The sequence below is a fragment of the Corapipo altera genome, unplaced genomic scaffold (genome assembly GCF_003945725.1).
Source record: "Corapipo altera isolate COAL_440 unplaced genomic scaffold, ASM394572v1 1, whole genome shotgun sequence".
NCBI lineage: Eukaryota > Metazoa > Chordata > Aves > Passeriformes > Pipridae > Corapipo > Corapipo altera.
In genome coordinates, this window is record NW_020884873.1 from 33,225,341 (window position 1) to 33,247,048 (window position 21,708).

General features: G+C 38.8%; 1 protein-coding gene across 11 annotated transcripts in view; it reads left to right on the forward strand.

The window, feature by feature from the left end:
- The window catches only part of GRIP1 (glutamate receptor interacting protein 1), a 320,846-nt gene that overhangs the window by 150,425 nt on the left and 148,713 nt on the right, over positions 1-21,708 (forward strand). Inside the window, exon 1 of one of the 11 annotated variants that reach the window (XM_027655507.1) lies at positions 11,552-11,643. The exons of the other annotated variants lie outside the window; for them this stretch is intronic. Within the exon in view, the coding sequence (XP_027511308.1) occupies positions 11,589-11,643 (55 nt within the window). The 5' untranslated portion in view covers positions 11,552-11,588. Of the gene's footprint in view, positions 1-11,551; positions 11,644-21,708 lie in introns of those variants that run through there. 11 annotated transcript variants of the gene reach the window in all.

Consider the following 21,708-nt stretch of genomic DNA (forward strand, 5'->3'; position numbering starts at 1 on the left):
CAGCCATCTCTTTGTGGGGTACCAAGTTTCTTTTATTTGTTGGAGTACAGCAACTGGCATGATGCAAACCTAAATGTATGATGTGTATGATGGGGAAAAAAAAGTGAGTGCACTGGGGGGAAAAAAGTAAGTGCTTTACAATTGCTGTATGAGCTGGTTTTCATAACGCCCATGACACATGAACAAATACAAAGAAATTGTTTCTGTCTATGAACACGCTGGTGTTTGGTATCTATAAATGGAGCCTGGTTGTGCTCATCTAGGTAGAGTTTACCCTTACATTTGAATGGAAAGCAAGTGACATGCCGTGGAATATGTTAATATGTGCACTTAAAAACAGGAGAGAAAAAAAAGACTGAAGTACCTTTGGCCAGTCTTCTCTTTGATGTAGTGCTGGTTTCTATAAAATTTCAGTAATGAAATAAATATTGACTAAACATTAAAGAGAGAGAGGGATTTGGGGTTTTGAAGGTAATGTGACTGTAGTTAATAAACAGTATAGATTTGTAAATAATGAACTCTGTCACAGTTTGGAATATAATACAAAATTAATGGAAGAAATACTAGTGCTTGATGCAATTCTTCAGGATCTTTATGCATCTTCTGGGATGTTTGGTGAATTTTAAATGCTCATGAGCTAAAAAGGGAAAATACCTCAAAAACAGTTGGTTGAGAAACACCCCCAGGAGTTGATTCAAGGATAATGAAGGCAGTAGTGACTTAACAATGTCATTAACTGTTGATAAAATTAGCAGATGAAATTAGATCAGGAGACCTACATAGTAATAAGAATGGAGATGTCTTTAAAGCAACTAAAAATGTGTAATATGCAGAAGAATATTGTAAGACTTTGCAAGTTAATGCATCTATGGGGAACTAATCCAAGATAGGATGATATACCATGAGTGAGAAGCTGGGAAAGCAGTGGTGCATAGGGAAACCAGCACATGTGTAGAAATGGCAGTTCATTTTGCTATACACTAATAGCAGCAATACTTGAAAAGAGGAGTTACTGCTGCTGTATTAAGAAAGGTCATGTCAGAGGCGTAGGAAAAGAACTGCCCCTTACTTACATAAGTGTTGGACTGCACCTAGGCTGTTAAATTAAATTATAGCTGCTTCCCCTGCTAAAGCACAGGAACAAACAGAAAGGGTTCAGTAATAAGCGGCAGATGGATTTCAGACCGGACTTATGAGAAATTTATGTGTATAGCATATTTGTATCCAATGAATAATTCTTAGAAGAACCCATATATCCAGGGAGAGAGAAGACAAGCTTTAAGGGAAAATTGGGAAGGTTACAATAGTTGCAGAAAAGTAAGTGAAAGTTATTAAGAAATTTTCACGGATGTATGTTGAATCATGTGAAACTTCTTCTTCTTAAAAAAAAAGATTTTTGGCTGTGTGACATGAAGAAGCAAGGTGGCAGCTTCCACATCAGCATGGGGATGTCAGAGGTCTGCTGTGGCTGATGCAGCCTGTCCATCTCCCTACTGAGTCCAGGCAGCTGGCGGGGACATTCAGACCAGCCCAAACTATAACTCTTCTCAAGACCCTAAAGCCAGCCTGAGACCCTTGAACTCATCAGGAATTCAAGACGGAGTTGACTGTGGTTTTAAAAAGGATATGCATGTTTGAGGCAAAATTGCTAGTTGATTAGTGGAAATGTGATACAGAACATGAAGTTTGATGTCTGTTGTTAAGCTATAATTTCATACCTGAGACTGCAAAAGAAATGTGTGAGTTTTTGTATAAGAATGTTGAAGTATTGGAAAACTATTAAAGTGGGGATTTATTACTGCTAACTGATAGTTTAGAAGTCATACATCCACAGTAATACAGGAAGACTAGTGCTTTGTTTTTTCTTCAGTTACCCTTTAATTTTCCAAGAGTAACATTTGTTTTGCTGATTGATGTATTTTAGTTTTCTGTTGGGGAGTTCTTGAATGCACTGTTTTGCCCGTGTATCTAGCTGGTCCCGGTTTGTTATTGATCATTATTGTATATGACCTCATGTTTACCTTAGGAGATTGTAGGATTTCTGTGATTTTAAAAAAAGAGGAGGGGTGTTAAACAAAATTAATAAATATTGTATACAGACTTTTAAGTGTTAATGTTATCTGGCAAGCTACAAACTTTTTGGAAGAACTATTTTAGAAGGAACTATTAAAAGTATGATGAATAGGAGTGGGACACCACTAAAGCACTAATGATCCATGGAGGAATAACGCTAAAACAAGCTTGAAGCTATCAACCTTTCACTCTTGAGACTTATGAATACTTCAACCCCTTGCCTAGGAACCTTTCCTTTGTTTGTTTTGGTGACTATTTCCTGAGAGCGAAGCATGGTGATAATTTCCTTTGAGTCATACATGTTATACATGTTCTTTTTTTCTTGATGTAAAGAACGTTCTTTGTGCTGCTTTGCACATGTGTGTTTGCTGGTTGTTGCTGTGCATTCTGCCCCTTCTTTTACAGCAAAAGGGAAAGGATGTGAGGATCTAAGGATGGTGCACAAAAGGGTTTTCCTGCTCTTGAAGTATCAGCATTTTGAGAATATGGAGCAATTGTGAAGCATAATGGGCCAGTTTTTCTAACACATTAAGGATTCTGATTATAAACAGACTTTTGTATTAGTGTTAATTACATATTGGATAAAATGTTTAGCTATGTATAGCTAGTTCTATCTTTTAATAACATTTTATTTATATAGATTTCACTGTTGTGCATGCCTCATTAGTATTTTAAGGATGAAAATAGTCTGAAGACTCTTCCAGTCCAGTCCATAAGGTAGATAGAGACAGCAGGAGGCCATCACAATCTCATCTCTTGCTTTGTATGCTTTTTAAGACAAGAGAAGACACGTAGATGTTTGGTTGCTCCCCATGTAAGCAGATATCTGACCAGTTATTGTTACAGCAAGTCCAGTAACTGATGTTTTGGAAAAATGCATATTCTGGAAAGACAGGAAGGCAGTGGCTCTTCAGAGAACAATTTTGGCAGTTTTATCTGTCAGTAGATCTTCCAGTCAGCAAATGGTGATTAGTTTGAATTTTACTGCTTTTCCATCATGTGACATAGAAGTTCTTGAGCGCTTAATGTGTCCTTCCTGTGACAGCTTTTAGGCACTGTGTAATCAGGACACTTTCCTAACACTTCCAATATGATACTGTGCTTGCTGAGTCTTGCGCTGCATGAGGCATTTTTTATTGCTCAAATCACTCTTGGTGCACTTTTCTGCATTCTCTCCAGTTTTTCAGCCTTCTAAAACCAAACAAATCTAAACCAAGCAAACCCCCATTATAGATACTGGAGCTGAATATCAAGTTCTAGTACAACTCTCCCTACGCAAGGCAGGTAGTGATCTTTTTGATATTTGTACTTAGTCTTCCCCCATTTATACAAGCAATGATAGCATGAAACCTGTGTCACGGTTGCAGGTCATCTGCTTACCTTGAATGATCTGCTGAGTCATATTTAGAGTCATCGTATTCTGGGGTACACTCCCTAGTACTGCTAGTACCAGTTCTGCTTCTGGGATGGAATAGTCTGTGTGGCCTGGGAAGGGTGCAGTGGTCGGTGCCAGCTGGCTGACTGCTGCTGATACTGCCGGCGAACATCCAATGTGTACTCAATTTCAGTATAGAAGTCCATTTTGTTCTGGAAAAGCAGCTGCTGCCATGTCTTCCTGTAGCTTGTACACAGGTAGGAGTACAACTGTATCAGTGAATCAGCATTTCCTTTCATCTTGTAGAGGGTTGGAGCTGTTGCCGGTTAAAGCTACTTGTGCCATCCCTTCTATGTGCTGCATCTCTTGAGCTATAATCTTCTGTTGCCGTATCTTGCACGTAAAACTCACTGAACTAATTTCTAAAAAATCTCTTGTAGTAGATTAAATGACTTTATATTATATTCTAGAGTCATCCCTCCAAATACACATTTTATTTTCTACTGTGATATTCCAATTTCATAACTGCTAAATAGGTTGATAAAAATATGGAACTAAAGCAATATAGCTAGAGAGAGGTATAATTATTCCACTTTTGTTCAAGTGTTTCAGTAGAATCATAATCTTTTTTTGTTTTTAAATGAGAGTAAAACCAGTCGTTTTCTGCTAAGTGAAAGAGAGAGTCCCCACTTCCAGTATGGTAATTTTGAGGGAATGCTTAGCTTTATTTTGTTAGAGACTGATGTAGCAATTGGAAGGTCATAATTTTAATTAATTGAAAAAAACCTCTATAAACTACAAAGCCTTACAGAAATTGTAATTACAGGAGTCTTTAACCATGTAGTGCAGCATGTGGGAAGCTACTTGTAAGACAGAGTCATCCTTTAGTTTTGAGATTAGGTTAAATCCCAAAGCCTGTAATTATATGCATGTTGCTGGCAGGAGCCCATGCTGGGCTGATTGTGTTCATTGAACGGGGTCATTATTTTTTGTTTCTCTCCATGAGATCTACAAGCATCCTGGGAAGCACAGTGCTGTTCAAGGTACTTTCACTGCTGCTTCTGCTGAGAGGGCAGACAAGACTGCCTTGGGTTTGGTTTATTTCATTATATTTTAAAAAATTTCAAGTTCTTTACTAATTGCCAGTTCAGAAGATGCAAGGACAAATTATTAGTAACACTCCAGAAAGTAAGCACTCTCTTCTGCCATTGTAATCCAAACCAAAGAAAAGGTACATGTAGGTGTATATACTAGAAATGTAGAAGAAGAGACTTGGTGCAACGTGCTCATGGGTTGGGGCAATTCCAAGCACAAGTACAGGAGGCTGGGCAGTGAATGAATTGAGAGCAGCCCTGAGGAGAAGGACCTGAGGATGCTGGTTGATGAGAAGCTCAACATGACCCAGCAATGTGTTCATGCAGCGCAGAAAGCCAACAACATCCTGGGCTGCACCAAAAGTGTCATGGTCAGCAGGTTGAGGGAGGTGATTCTGCCCCTTCTGCTCTGCTCTTGTGAGGCTCAGCTTGAGTACTACATCCAGCTCTTAGTCCCCCAGCGTAAGAAGAACGTGCACTTGTTGGAGCAAGTCCAGGGGAGGGCCATTAACACTGTCCATGGGCCATGAACATTGGAGACAGGCTGAGAGAACTGAAGTTGTTCAGCCTAGGGAAGAGAAGGCTCTGGGGACACTGTAGAGCAGCCTTCCAGTACTTAAAGGGAGTTAAAAAAAAGAGAGACAGCACATTTTTACATGAACAGGTAGTGATAGGACAAGGGGGGACAGTTTTAAGCTAAAAGAGGAGAGATTTAGGTTAGATGTTAGGAAGAAATTCTTTACTGTGGGGGAGTGAGACACTGGAACAGGATGACCAGAGAAGTTGTGGATGCCCCATCCCTGGAAGTGTTCAAGGCCAGGTTCAGTGGGGCTTTGAGCAACCTGGTCTAGTGGGTGGCAGGGAGATTGAAACTAGATGATCTTTAAGGTTTGTTCCAACCCAAACCATTTGAAGATGATGATGTTGACTTCTTTCTGAATTAAATCTTATTAGTTGCGACTATGCTTGATATTACCTTTGAGAGATTGCAACATACTTGTGCTACTAGAAGTTTCTAAGTTTTGTAATACATGTGGCATCTTCATATTTCCTAAATCTATTAAGTCCCTAATTAATTTTAAACAAAGATTCGGAGCTACGAAAACTGGGGAAAAAGGTGAACAGCCTGTTTGCCAGCAGCTGAAATGAAATTAGGAATGAAAAGTCAGAGTGGTACTACGTATCTCAAAGGTTTTTTGAGATTTTTCTCTAGTAGAAAACATCTCTCAACCTTTATATATCAGCACAGTTTCATGGAAAAGGACAGGTTTAATTTTTGCAAGTATTTGAAACAGACTGGTAAGATAAAGCTCTTTTTGAGAAGCTCTGGTGTGCCATTGCTGTAAAGGGTAATGTAGGGAATGCTGTTCCTTGTGTTATGCTGAAGGGTAGCATGTGCCAGAGAGTTATTTTCATATAGAAAAGGTATATATATTCTGTTTCCTTTAATACTGCATTATAAATTTTATAAAATCTATCATTAAATTGGACTTTTAAAAAAATCAATTAAAATGTGAATCTGCTGTGTTATAAAACACTTCAACAGAAATCCATCCTGGAATGTGGTAATATTAATTGATTTTATCACCACTTGTTTAATATGCACTAATTCAAAAAGGCTAACTTTTCTTGGAACCAATAAATTAAGACTTTGTTTTTTTTCTACCTAGAAAGCCCCTGAACTATTTTTTACTAATCTCTTCCTAGGCAGTGAAGCTAAAATACTTGTGTTGCCATGCAATGGTGTTTTGACATCGACTCAGATCTTTAACAGATGTGTTCTTGTCACGTCTTACTGCTTTCAGCACATACATATTCCTGTTTTTCAACATGCTGTATCTCCTTCATATGTGCTCCAGTGAGGATCCTCTGAAGCCAGAGCACCTTTTATGACTCTTAATGGCCTTTAAAGCATTCCACTACAATGTCTGCATGAAATTGCCTGACAGTGTTGCAAATGTGGTTAATATAGCTAGAAAATAGCTGCTGTAGTTGATTTAATAAAAACATAAATTTACAAGATCCTCCAAATTATGCAAATCTGACAAGTTGTCTGTTTTCATAATCTGAGCACTGGGGAGTAACAGGGTGTCTTTATTGCACTTGCCTTTTTATTCTCTCTCCCTATAGTGAAGGAGAATCTTCATAATAGAGCAGTATCCGTTGCAAAATGTTGGACTGACTGAGCCTGCTGCTGCATGGGAATACGGCTCTTGGGGGTGAAAAATTTTGATTTGTTAGGAGTGAGATTCCTCATTTTGTTGCTAGTTCTTGATTGATATAAGCATGTATCAAATACTGTAGTGGAAATGTTTTAGCTTTTGAAACAGAAATATCCTTACAATCATTTGTTATTTTTAGAGCTAAATTAATTCTCTTTTCCCTTAAAAATCTGACTTTTCCATTTGAATAATGTGGTAGCTTGTAAAATGATGATGTCAGCAGTAGCTTGTAAAATGATGAAACAAAATATTGAGTTGTACAAAATCTTAATGCATTCAGACTTCGTAATATTTAATTTCAGTTTTCTTATGCGGGTAGATCCAGTAGATATCACTGTGTCTTCTTGGCACATGAAACATTTGATATCTGCATGTCTTTCTGGTTGCCTTAATGTCTTGGTGAGACTGTAGTTTGAGCACATCCCTGTCTCCACTGAACCCCACAGCTTGGCTTTCTTTAAAGGTCTGAGTCTATGCTGTACATCACTATGACTGAGTGAGTAGTCTGTGGTGCATCTGCTTAAAGGTGGTTACACACAAACTTAGCCTGTAAAGAAAAATAGGAGCATGCGACATCCAGAAACAATTATAGCAGATCATATGGACAAATCCCCTGTAAAGTGAAAAAGGGAGAGGAGTAACTTGTTTTAAGATGCTGTTCAGTCAGTACATGAAAGGAAATGTTTGATACAGCATGCGTGGAATTTAACCTAGAGTATCTTCTGGGTATATATATTTCTGTGAAACAGAAGGATGTATATGTTAGAGTCATGCTTTCTGGAAAGAAGTGCATTTTTTGCAAACTTATTTTTTTCCCCTCAAAGACAATTTGATATTTTGTAGAATTTGTATTCTTCATTGAATACTGTTTCTTAACAGAAATTTCCTGATTGTATCTAAATGTCACACTGTATAAAGATTATAATCTTCAATTTAATTTAGAGAAATTTCATTACATATTTTTTTTTGTTCTACAGAGAAGTGTCATAGATAGTAACTTTTTTTTGATTCATTTATTTTGGCTAATATGATCTGATAAGATTAACCAGAAGATGATGTTAAATAGGGTACATATAATATACTGTCTGGCTTATCATATGGAAATATAAGCTTCTTTCATCTAATGACCTTCTACTGAGTACTTATGAATACAAATTCAGTTGACAAAGTATTTGTGTTACATATATTCTAGAGTTTATAAATAACCTTTCAGACTCCTGAAGAAAGAAATGAGTGCAGCAATAAAAGTGATATAAATTCATGCTGCTGTCCAAGTGGATCACAATGAAAAAAGATTCTTACAGATGAGTCCAGGGAAAATAGTAACAAAATGTGTAGCTCTGTTGATTAATAAGGAAGAAATGTAATTACTAAAGAGTTTAACCTGTCTTATATAGAGTATAAATAATTTTTCACTATGTCTGAAGGTTTTTGATCTCCTAACATTACATTACCTACCCCTTTTTGTTTTTACCTCCTTCCCCGTATTTCCTCCTGAACAGCCAGTTTTTTCTCCTGAACTGAGCTTGAATGACTGACACTTCAGAAAATGATGGCTGGCTTTTGGAATTTTGAGACATTTAATAATCACAAAATCCTTAATTTGGTAAAAAAATATAGTTAAATTCATTTCAGAAGTAGAACTTTGGACAAGAACAGTTCTGTGAATCCTGGTGATCGTCAGGCAAGAAGGTGATAAAACCATGTGTGTCATGAGTAATTATTTTAGAAATTGTTTCAGTAACTGCATCTTTTCTTGACCTATCAAAAATGAGGAAAAAAAGAAGTGCAGTACATACAGTATATCATTATGTTCTGTGCTGTACTTGAAGTATGAATTCTTTGCCATCCAAAATCTTTTTGAGGAATTCAAATCTGCACATGACCTCCTTTGGCAAGGACAGAAGAATTGTCTGAAGAAACATAAACAAAAATTAGTCCTTTTGGCTTGGTTGGAAGTGACTGTTGCAGTGCTTCAGAGGCTATTTAGCATATACACCAGTAATATAGAAGTAGTAAACAATACAATAAGCTTTTTGGATCAAGGAATATATCTTTTCACTGTTAGTAAGACCTTTTCTGACCAAGTATGCCACCGGTGTTGCGTATATGTCACAATTTCTGTATAATTATTACAGTGTTGCACAGTTTTACTTAATCTCATTGGGGCTCAGCATTTCATTACATGAAGGCTTGATTTTTCTCCTGTGTCTGAACTCTGTGATCTAACTTCACAGCTAACACTGGTTCAGCCCCCTTGGTAAAGGAGGCTACAAATGACAAAGGCAAGCAGCAATCAGTTCTTCCTTGTGGTGTAGATACAACCTCTTGCCATTCTTTGCACACTGGAAGTCCTCAAGGGTGTTAAAATTGCACAGAAGTGGACTCCTGAGTTAAGAACTGCTCGCCAAAATCACCTTCTTTTGAAGGGCAGGAGGAGCACTGCAGGCTCACCTGGCTCTGATGCTGGCAGGTCCATGTCCAAAGAGGTGGGAGCAGAGACCAACCTGCCTGATGACCCCACAGCTGACTGGGAAGAATCAAAGAATAAATATTAGGGCAGCTAAATGATGGTCTTTTGGTATCTTCTGGTTGCCCTTGAGTTAAGGGGAACTGTTTAAATGGGTCTGTCTGGGCACAGCAAGGTTTATGGCATAAAGGACAGGTATCTGGCAGATGCAGTGACAGTAATAAGGATTCTGGATGCCAGTCTGCAGAAGGAGAGCAGAAAGTTCGGGCAGCTTCAGCATGTCAAACCTGGAAGAGCTGTGAGCAGAGGCTGTGTGCTGAGGCTATAGGCTTGAGAAGGTTTCTGGAATAGCTTTTCTAGGGCATGAGAGAGAAAGGAAAGCAGATATAGGGTGGTATTTATTGGTATTATTGTTGTGAGGTCCTGTTACTTGAGCAGAAGGTGACCTGAAAGAATGGTGGCAAATTTTTAACTCAAAAAGCGTATTGTCAGAGGGAGAGCCACTTACCCTTCTCTTGGTTTTCTCTTTATGGGAGAACACGAATACACAACTTCTCCCCTTCCCCCTCCATGATAGTCCAAGATTTTCCATTTTTCTTCCAGACGATTGAATTACACTGTCTTAAACCTTCATGTTCTTCCCCTAGTTTCACCCCTCCTTGCACACCCTGTCCATCCCTGTCGGAAGGTCTGTGGTTACAGGGCTGGAGCCATCAATCCATGGCTTCAGGTGCATCTGCTTTTCTGCTGGTTGGGTTTTATGGCTGTCTGGTACAACAGCAGCTATAAGAAGCGATAACAAGGAGGGTGAACAGATGATTCGATTACCCTTATCTGTTTTTAATGACAATGAAATAAAATCAATTTTCACCAGATCTGTCTGGGCAATTGCAGTTGTGCTGATGGAATGTTTCACCTTGCCCTTGGAAATATGGCTGTTGCTCTAACCAATAAAACAAAAAAAAAGAAAAGCAATGGGAAGCACAGGGCTGCTGATACAGTGTGGAGTGGGCAGGGAGAGAGAAAAGACTCCAAATGTGAAAGCTGTCCGTGCCTTCTCCAGACTTTCAGTAGATGACAGTAGAAGATGTGCACCATGACACTGGACCACAACAGTAAATATAGTGATAGATAAAAGATGGCAGAATTTTGTAATGAAAGCACATGCATGGGACAGAATATATGAAGACAGTTTTAAATATATTACTCAAGGATAAATCTTGAGAAAGAAATAATTGTCTGTTGTTCTGAAGAGGAGTATCTGATGCAGGGCTTAGGGTTTGTGCATAGATTTGACATGACAAACTCTATATAGGTTATTTTGATTTGATTCTTTGTTTTTTAGGATGGGTGTGGAGTTTTGTCCTGTGGTAGTTTTCTGGATCCATAAAGGTGAGATGAAACTCTTGTTTAAGAGGTGTGCTCTACTTCATAGTTTTCTGAATGAATTCTACAAGCAGGTTAATTTGCTGTCTGAATAGGCATGAGAGGATATAAAACTCCTGGTGAGCTGAAGATATCTTATAAATGGTGCAATGTTTGGCCAAATATATTTTTCAGATGTACTAAAATCCAGTGAGAGGAAAAAACCTGATTTGCTGTTCGTTTTCTATGCAGCATCATTTTATTTTGGTGTGATCAAATGCTTGGCGATCCTGCGCACACACAACAATCCATCACTTCCCTCCAGCTCTCTCCCTCCCCCTGTGGTCTGTGCTTCAATGGCTGTAATATACTCGTCTGCGATTGTCAAAAAGCTTTCCAGGTTATCAAATCAGGCTTTTTCTTTTCTTCTTTCTTACAGATCTGTAAGAGTAAGTCTTTATTATACTTTGATTAGAATATTTTCCATTTGAAATAGACTCCTCCTCCCCCAGAAGTAGTATTCCTGGTGTTTCTGCCCTTTTTATCTAGAGGGAACAGTAAGGGAAAGGAAAGATGTGAGGAAAGAGGAGAAAAATCACCACGTTTTGCTGAAACATGTGGCCCTTTGCCTGGCGCAGCAACCATCACTCCCTGCAGGGTCAGGGAATGCGAGAGGCTGGGGAACGTCTCCCTCTAATATCCACGTCCGTGTGTGCGTTTGGATGCTTTCTAGCTTTTAAAGAAATACGGCTTTGTAAGCCCTTCATCTCCTCATGCAGGTGGTGGTGACGGCGCTAGTAGTGAATGACACAGCTTTGCTGTATGACATGGAGCTGATCTCTGCATCAGCCAAGAGGAATTAAGCCTTGTCACTCCCTACCGGGGCTACCTTTCGCGTGGTATGTGCGGAAGGAGGAATTCATAGGCTGCTGCTGCATTCACCCGAGCAGAGCCCCGAGCGCGCTTTGCCAGGGAGGCAGGCGGCCAGAATGATAGCTGTCTCTTTCAAATGCCGCTGTCAGATCCTGAGGAGACTTGCTAAAGGTAACGTGCTTTTCTTCTTACTCATTCAGGGGCTCCTTTGCATCCTTCCAGAGACGCAGCCTGTTGTTTTTACTTTTAAATATGACTGTCCTTCCAATTTACTGTCGGGCAACAAAGAACTCCTGATACAGAAGAGTGTAGGAGCTCTTTCAGTTAACATCCTTACATGTCCCAGGCTGTCCTCCTGCTAGGAAGACAGGTTCCTGTTTTCTTTCTTTTTTCTTTTCTTTTCTTTTTTTTTTTTTTTTTTTAATTACTAAAAGGAGGATTTTTTTTTTCTAAATGAAGTGCTAAAGTTATTGTGGGCTGTAATTGCATTGTATTTCTGCTGACTGCTCTGAGGAGTCCCTCCTGGGTCAGTGCATGGTCTGCCTTAGTGGGAACAACTGACAATGCTATCCAGAACCTATATCCAGGATGAGTTTCTGTTGTTTCCTGTCCTTCGTGAGCTGTTTTTACCTGTGCTTTAGATGCCAAAGGCTGTTGTATGTGATGAAGTACAGATAGTAGTGTGTGTTTTTTCAGGGCTGCACTCTCATGTCACACTTGTGAAGTTAATTTGCCTGTTAGAGCAGTGTGCATTTTATGTTACTGTAAATCTTTGTAGTCTCTGGTTTTACCGCTCAGAACTTTAAAATACTACTTGCATCCTACTCTGAGTTCTGTGTGATTATTAAAGCAGATATGTGAAAACCTGCCTAAGACACCTTCCCTCTTCAGGAAAGAACACACCTTATTTTCTAAAAATAACTTTAAAAAAAAATCTGTGATGTTTGATAATTTTTTTTTTCTCTGTGTAGAAGGGTTTAATTTGGGATTTTGGCTCGTTTTTTTACTGGAAACTTCCAACATTGTAGTAGTATTGTGTGTCTGCAAATAAGAAGCTTCTGTTTTTTATCTTTGATACTGTGAAATATTTAATGGCCGTTACTGTGCAGCTGGATATACATCCATATGTGAATTAAACTATTTTTATCAGCCTAGCTTGAAAAATCAGAACTCTTTGATTATTAGTCAGGATAGCTCAAAATCAATGTGTTTTATTTTGCAGAAGCATGAAAGGGTAACATGCTAATACAATGAGGTCAGTAATGGAAAAAGAGAAGAATACTGCAATCAAACTTATGTAATGCATTTTCCTGTTCTTTAGATTGCTATGTGGGACCACATTTTTCAAAATACGTGAGCTTAAATATTTATTAATCATCCTCTCCTCTGTAGATTTACTTCTCTGTCAAATCTGTGCTGGGTAATGCCTGTTTTTCTCGTATGTGTAAAATGTTTCTATTCTGGTAGCTCTATTACACATTTATCAGGTTGAAAGTCAGCGTTTTCTCTTCTTTTGATGTGAGTAGAGCAATCTTTTTGTCTGCTGATGTCTTTATAAAACAGATCTGGGCACTAATGTAGTCTCTCACTGATGAGAGTTGTTGCTACAGTTAAACACAGTTTTCCTGGGATAATCAATAATCTTGTACATCATAGCCATCTTAATTCTTTCACACTTCCATCATCCAACAGAACTCAGGCTAGTGTTTTTTTCTCCTTTGAAATAATCTTAACTTCCTTTGAGACTCCTTGCTCCTCCCACTCCCTCCCAATAGGAACCAGCATGATACTACTGATCTTTTGCGTTAGTGTGCCTTATGCTTGTCTCTGGTATTAACAGTCGATTAAAAAAAAAGACAGTCTAGAGGTGTGTCCATATATTCTCCTGTAAGCCATATGCATGCTGGACTGGAGTAACTGTCCTAATTGACAGGTTCCTTAATTTTCACCATTTTGAGTAAAACCTCTGTTCTTTTAGCTAATTCTCTGAGTTCTGTGGCCTTGACATTTGCATCTCAGACACCAGTTACAGAGTGCTCAACACAGTCAGGCTAGCTGAGGACAGGGATGGACCTTCACATTGTTAGTGTGCAGAGGATTTTTGCCAACAGCTGGCAATTTCCTGCTGCTGCATCAGCTGTATGATCTCCTTCCTTTCTAACTTGCTAGTCATGTGGTTTGGTGCATTCATTGAATTTCTTTGCTCCAAAAGCAGTTTTCCTTGCTTTAGTACTTGCCCCCAATCTGTCTCTGCTAGGATCTTTCTCTTCTGCTCTAATCCTGTACCTTTGTGCAGGTCCCCAAAATAATTTCTTTACTGTTTTTCAGACCCTACCATGGTGAAAAGATATAGGTATACTGTGCACTTGATTAGTGTCTTGTGGTTTTAATAAATTATGTGAGCTAACTGTACATCAAGAAGTGGAAATACGGGGTTTTCTTTCTTTATGTTCCGTCATTTTTCATGCCTATCTTGGCAAGGTAAGCTTGTAACTTCATTTTTTTTCAGATAAGGATGTAAACAGAAATGCCTCATTCTGGGCAACTAGACACTCTTCAAAAGCAATTCTGTCCAACGGGGAGATGTTCAGGCAATACTGTATTTTACAACAGTTCACTCCCCTCTTCCTGTGCTTCATTTTAATCTTTCAAAGCAAAAAGGAGAGCTATGTCTCTTTGCGTGCTTAGTTTGTAATTTAAAAATCTCTGGCTGGAGAATCTTCAAGTGTTCTGAGCTAGTTTCAAGGCAAAAATAATAGTTGTGGGCACGCTCTCCAAAACCCAGTCAGTGACCTGCTGCTGCCCTTCCTTCCCATAGCTATGAGTCAGACCCTGCAGTGGATAACCTCCAGGGTCGTCTTCAGATGGGAACATTAGTCTTCTTCTCTACCCTCAAACTTATGCCATTTGTAGGAGACAGGCACAGTTGTAGAATCACAGAATGGTTTGGTTTGGAAGGGACCTTCAAATATCTACTGGTCTAACCTCTCTGCCTCTTAGTCCTCCTTCACTGCTGCCCGTGCCCATGCACTCCTTCTGTGCGGCATTGCCTCTCTGGGTACAAGGGCCACTGTATCTGCTGAGGTTGCAGTACACCAAGTCTTCTTCTGTATTTCCACTGTATCAACCACCCCCTTTTAAGGCAAAATATGTGGCAAACAAGAAGTACACAATGATTATTCATGCAGGAAGTTTAAAAGACTATGAGATTAGTTCCTTTAATGTGTATTACACTTTAGGTTTTTGAATCTTTATTTTGGAGGTCAGTACATTTTCAGTAATGAAATCACATGTTACCAAGCTCTGGCGAAGCTTCGTATTTGTGTCCATTAACAACCAACCATAGAAGAAAAGTATTATGTTATTTGGTGATGCAATTTGCAAGAGCAGTGCTGTGTGAGATTGTTTCCTCATAGGTGCTGAGACATGATTTGAATTTAGATCGTCTAAGGACCAAAAAAACCATTCCTGATTTCTACACCAGTGTGTTGTTTCTACACCAGTGCATTGTTTCTACATTCTACAGTTATACAATTTTTTAATAAGTGTTAAAATGTTTATGGTGGATGGGAGTTTGTGCTGGAGTGACCTGATTTCTTTCATGAATAAATCTCTCATGCTTTGAGCTGAAATATTGCTGGCTCAGTCTCTTTTTAGTTGTGATTATCTATATGTATTTGGATATATGTGTATTATATATATTTTAAGCAATGTTGAAAGTAGTTAAGTGGTTCTTAAAAGAGAAAAGGTATATTAGCTACTAAAATTTGCACTGAGAAGAGGGGGGGTTAGTTTTTATATATCACTTTAATTTTTTACCTCTTTTCTATCACAAAAGAACAATGTAAGTCAAAAGCTACATCAAGAATCTGAAGTAGTAGCTGTTTTTGTAGTTATCACTATGAGAAGTACTAGGCTTAGAGAGAATGGTTACTTACACTTGAACCAACTGCATGTGAGGAAAAGCCACATTTGATGTTGTAAGATCAACCACAAATCTGCTCTTTATATGGCTGCTTGTATTGTAGGATGATTTCGTATTGTAGGATGATTTCGTTTTGCAGTGGTGAAATACTAGGGGGCTTTCCCCCCCCCCCCAGTTTATTCCTGTAAGACCTTGAGCACTGAGCAGTATGCTGTGCATACCAAAGAGCCTGTGGTAATCACATTGCACATACATGCTAAATAAAAATGGTACAATTTACAATTATTGTGTTAAGTACACCAGTGAACAATATACATATATAGTATGTGAAAAGTTGCTGAAATGTGTAAACTGGTCAGGTTTACAGCTCAATTAACCACTTTATAGTTTAAAAATTGCCTTTCAAGCAGTGCATTACAAAGCCATGACTGTGGTTAATTTATGTATGGACATGTTTGGTTTTTTTCCTTTATTAACCTGAAGAACAGGACTTTTAGGAAGCTGTGTCTGGAGTGTAAAGCTGCTTACAGAAATGGGGCTCTTTGTTAGAGACAGGACTGCATATTTTAACATACACAGATCAGAGAAGTTATTCTGGATTTTATTATGATGGAAACAGAATAGGAGCACTCTGATAAAGATGTCAACTGTAGTTACACAGGGCATAGCATGAGGACCTGAGTGGTATGCCTTTCACCATCAAAGCTTTATAGCGTATCTTCAGGAAAATTTATCCCCTGCTGTGCATACAGATCCTTTCTGCAGACATATATTTTTATGCTACCAGTATGTTTCCAATACAGTGAGATAAAGTGAGCTTTAAAGACAGGATGGTGCACTCCATTTTACAAGATGATTTTTTTATCTAAAAATTGGTTAGGTGCCTAAAGCATCAAAGGATGAATTCTTAATGTAGCTGGATGTATGTTATACTTCTCTTTGTGCACAAGCAAATAAAACATAAACAAACCCAGAATTTTTTTTAAAGCATGAAATTAAAGTCATGCTAAGGACTTGACACCAAGGCTGTATAGTATCTTATTACAAACTTGCCGTTGTTCCAGAGAATCATCCCAGGTTGTGACAGCAAGTAACCAACTGGTATATTATTTTGATGGTAATTCTAATTGTGCCAATAAGTTGTTTATAAAAATACAACTTTACAGTACTAGAACTGAGGCAACAGCTTGCTTTGAATGAAGTAAAAAATCACAAAAGTGACAATATCTGTAAGGACTTTTGAACATAGGTTGGCTCTCTGTCTTTCTAAAATTAGTTCTGAATATTCAGAAAACTCTTAAGTGTCTGCTAAGTTCTATAAATAGGCAGTCAGTATGAATTTGTTGACTTTGTGCATTCAGTTGGGGTTTTGGAAATATGCTTTAAGGTTTTTCATACAACACCTGTTTATTCAAGATGTCCACATCTGTTAGATTTTTTGCATTATTTTTATGCAAGTGAGTTCTGTGTTTTTTCTGACTTAGTAAATGAACTGCAGTGAAAGAATAAAGAGTAAAAGCAAAATCTGAAAACTTTCTTTTCCACTAGCATGTATGAACTTCAGGGCCACTTCCAGCATTGCAGCCCTTCTTCAACCATTAGAGTGTCCTTCATAAGAAGACAGGAGAGAATCCTCAGGGGAGAGCTGTGGACATCTGTCAGCAGAAGTTTTGACATTGCTCTTAGTTCTTGTAATGTAGTAAATATAATTAAAAAAACACAAACAAAACAACACAAAAAACATTCCTCGGTGCTTGGATTTTTATTTTTTATTTTTAATATTTTATTGAGAGACTGTTTGTCAGATAAGAAAATGAAGGCAAAGAGTGGCCATGATCTGCCCTATGGGGGACAGCCTTGGACTCCTTACTCTGGTTTGTTCATCACTGGTTAGGAACAGTTACTGAAGTTTCCAAAGACTATGAGAGAGCAGAGAAGACACCACATGACTTTTTCCCTTCTAGATTTTTCACTGGTGCTGACTTTTTTATTTGCACTTAAGAATGCCTTTGGCCAGGATTGTTTTAAGATTGCTTTGAAACTGTAAATGCCTGCATTATTATTGCTGAAGGGGAGGGAGAGAGATGAATTTTTGTTAAGATGTTCCTTCTGTAATTGCTCTTTAGGCTTTCCAACACTGAGTATGTTAGAACAAAAGAGGCAGACTTATTTAATGAGCATTATTAGTTTGTAATATTGTCCTTTTGTTCAAAAGAATTCTTTGAACTTAATGTTGTAAGAAGTAATGAAAGGAGGAGAAAGGATTTTCTCTTCTGCAGCAAGCTGATCACAGTTCACAAGTTCAAGCAATATTTCTTCACTGCTAATATATTCAAGAACTGGCAAGCTCTTTATTAATTATTCAGGATGATCTAAAGTACAGCAGCATTCTAACCAATCTGTGTGAAGCTTTGACAGAAAAGAAAGACATAAAATACTTTCCAAATCAAGCACGTACTACTTAAACTAGGAGCACTGCTGCAGCCCTCACAGTCTGAGAATGTGTGTATGACTGGAGTTCTGCAGAGAAATTGTCTCTGGTTTAGATAAACAGATATAGTTGCATGCGGGTGCCTGTAAGTTGTGAAGAGAAAGCTGCAATCCTATAAAGAGATGGTAAGTGGCCATTAGCTATCCCTTATCTATCAGATATTAGTTGCTGATAGCTGATATGGCAGCTCTGATATAAGTTACATATGTAAAATGTAGGAATTGTTTTTCCCAGCACATGTAGATTTGCAGACATTGTTGGCTGATTCCGGTTGAACTTCTTGCACAACAGTTCAGCAAGTGTTTGGGACCTTGTGCCTTGTCCCTAGTGGCCCAGTGGGAATAGCTATGCTTCTCTCCTCTCAAAAGTGTTCTGAGGAAAATAATAAAACAAAGATTATTATGTGAATATTAAAGGTGAAGCTATTTTAAGAAAACAGTTTATTGGTAAATGGTGCCAGTTTTAATATGACTGCAGGCAAAACATTTGAGCTGTAAATAATGAAACCCCAGACTTGCTCACGGGCAGGGTGTTGAACAAACATCCTTCCAATTGTCAGCTTTACTGCAGGATAGAAGTGCATTGCAAATGTTTCATGAGTTTATCTTCAGTGTCATTGCTGTTTGAAATACTTATAACAGACATCAGAGGACAAGATTCAAAAATACCCCAGAAATTCAGTCTGGGTGAGCATCCCAGAGTGGCACAGAAGGTGTGAAGCAGACTGGAGCCAAGCACTAGAGAGGTACAGTGGGACAGACATTGCAAATTTTGCAAGTCTGCAAAAACCTATGCCCATCTTTGCCTTCTCATGAGAGCACTGTATTTTTCTTCGCAACCAAATTTGCTCTCTGCCTGTGCCTATGTGGTGCCCATGGGAGTTTCGATCAGTTTGAAGTATCTTAATTCCACAGAATTATATGAATGGAGGTGAAGCCTGAGGAAACATGGAAAGGAGAAGGGTGGCATGCGGTGGAAGAGAAGAGATGGTACACATTGCAGGCCTTTGCTTTGCAGTCAGCTGGTGCTGCCCATGGTCCCTAGTGATGTGGTAGCAGGCAAAGGAGAGCTGAGCTGCAACTGGGGGAACGAGCAGCAACAGCAAGAGATGCAGCACTGCTGGGAGCTCTGCAGAGCAAATAGGAAAGAGGACAATGGGGAAAAGAGAAATGAGGGGGATGTGAGAGAAGCTGGACGTGAAGCAGATATGGCTTGTGCTGGGAAGGGCACACAATGTGAGAGAAACGGGGACCCGAGCTGCTCAGAGTTAAATAGTAGGAGTTAAAATTGGTCATTTTATGAAATTTTTTTATCCCATATGAAGTTAAAGTCTACAATTATGTAGTAGTACTTACATAGATGTTTTAGGAATGTATTGCAAGTTGAGGCTCCAGGTGGAAATGGGCTGTTATTACTCATGTGAAGAATGGAGTCGCGCTCTCATGTGCTTTATACATACTTAGTCTGGGGATCTGCTAAAGCTGAAATATGCTGTGGAATAGGGGTGAGAGTATACCTGCATTTTTAGGCAGATTTCTGCATTTTTGCAGCTTAATCTGTCTCCTAGCATGACTCTGGTGAGTAGTGCCCCATCTGTATTTCATTCTTTGCCACTGTGGTGCTGCTGTGTTTCTGCCAGAGCAAAGTCTTTCTGTAGGCACGATCCCTAGGCGAGTCTCTTCCTTACAGCACCTCTCCAGACAGCTGTCAGTAAATCAACAAAAGGTAAACTCATTTCTGCTTCCCTGTCTGCATTCCCCACAGGAGTTTTGCTGCCCTGAGGGTGCTAAGGGGGGCATGCAGGGAGGACTACCCTGGTTGGAGACTATCCCAAAGGGCCAAGTTTTGGCAAGTTGCATGCAAAAGGAGGCTGGTTCATAGCATGTTTTTTTCTTGAAGGGAAAAAGTTTTATATTAAAAATTCATAAATTTATTAGTAATATAAATTAATGAAACCTTCTGCATTATCAAAATGATCTACCACGGTGTTACCACAAGCACCGTGTCATTCTCTCACTCTTGGAATCATTTAGGATCATTGAGATTGGAAAAGTACTCTAAGATCATTGAGTTCAACCATTAACCCAGCACTGCCAAGTCCACCACTAAAACATGTCCCTTAGTGACACATCTATGCATCTTTTAAATACCTCCAGGAATGGCAACTCCACCACTTCCCTGGGTAGTCTGTTCCAATGCTTGACAACCCTTTCTGTGAAGAAGGTTTTCCTAATACCCAGTCTAAACCTCCCCTGGCACAATTTGAGGATTGTCAAATCCTCATCTTATCACTTGTTACTTGTGATAAGAGACCAACTCCCACCTGTCTACTTTTAGGTAATAGTAGAAAGTGATAAGGTCTTCCCTGAACCTTCTTTTGTCCAGGCTAAACAACCCCAGCTCCTTGAGCCTCTCCTCATTAAACTTGTGTTCCAGACCCTTCACCAGCATCGTTGCCCTTCTCTCGACACGCTCCAGCACCTTGAGGTCTGTCCTGTTGTGAGGGGCCCAAAACTGAACACAGGGCTTGAGGTGCAGCCTCAGCAAGTACAGCACCAAGTACAGAGGGTTGATCACTGTATTAGTCCTGCTGGCCACACAATTTCTGATACAAACCAGGATTCTAGTGGCATCTTGTAAGTGTATGAACTTTTAAAGATGCTTGTCCTTTTTGCCTCCATTCTTCTTTTGGGCGTTTGATTTAAAGTATCACTCCTCTAATATTTAGGAACCTTTTAAGATGCTATCTCAACATATTCAGCCCTGGGCAAAAGTTAAAAGAAAGCTTCTGTCCCGAAAGTTTTTGTAACAGAAAAGAGAAAGTAATATGTAAGTCTTCACTGCAGCCTCTCTATCTTATCCCTTGAACTGCTCATCCGAAGTTTTTATTAATGCTGTTGAGAGTGAAGTTTTTAGTAGAAAAGGAGACTTCTCTGAAAGTGTATTGGGGCAGAAAAATTGCTCCAGATTGGACTGGTTATGAAAAAGCAAACAGGAGACATAGTTTTGTGGGGGAAAACATGTTACTGGAAATAGCATCTAACAGGCTTATTCTGCTTTAGCTTCTCAACAGTGAATAGAGAAAGATGTTAAGCAAAGAAATACCAGCTATTCCAGTGACTGCATTACCATAGTGCATCGGTAAATGTCACCAATAAAACACAGTTTGAATCCACAATGCTCTCAAGGAAACATTTATATTTTTATTGAACTAGAATTTGAAAGCTCTGGCAGAAGAAATTGTGCCTGGAATTTAGTTTTGTTGTTTTTTTTTCCTGGATGTCCAGTGTGTTGTGACCCCTAAGAGACCAGTGCAACTTTGCAAAGGTAGTGTGGGCATGATGTTCTCAACTGTATCACAAGCCAGTGATAAATAACAAAGATGAAATTTCCTACCATGTTATGAGGCTTAAGTTGATATATCATTGCCTTCTCCCCAGCGGTCAAAAGAAGGGCGTGTTTGTGTATTTTAAAGTTTCCGGTGACAGGGTTTATGTCTTTTTTCCTTTAGTGACGTGCTTATATACATACATTTTTGTATAAATTGTTATAGCACCTGTGGGTCAGGACTCCATTTTTCTGAACCTGAGTATAAATTTACCACAATTGTTGTTTCATTGAGCTAAAACGAGTTAGTAATTGAGAGAAAACCTGACAGCCTGAGCAAAGATGTAATATGAACAGTTAATTTTTGTTGGACAAAAAAAATCCCAAAACTTGAAAGTAAAAAGAAATTGCATTCTTCAAAAAGAAACAGGCATGAACTTTCTAATTAATAGCTGTTTTCTCAAAGAATGAGAAGGAACAGAGAAAACAGAGA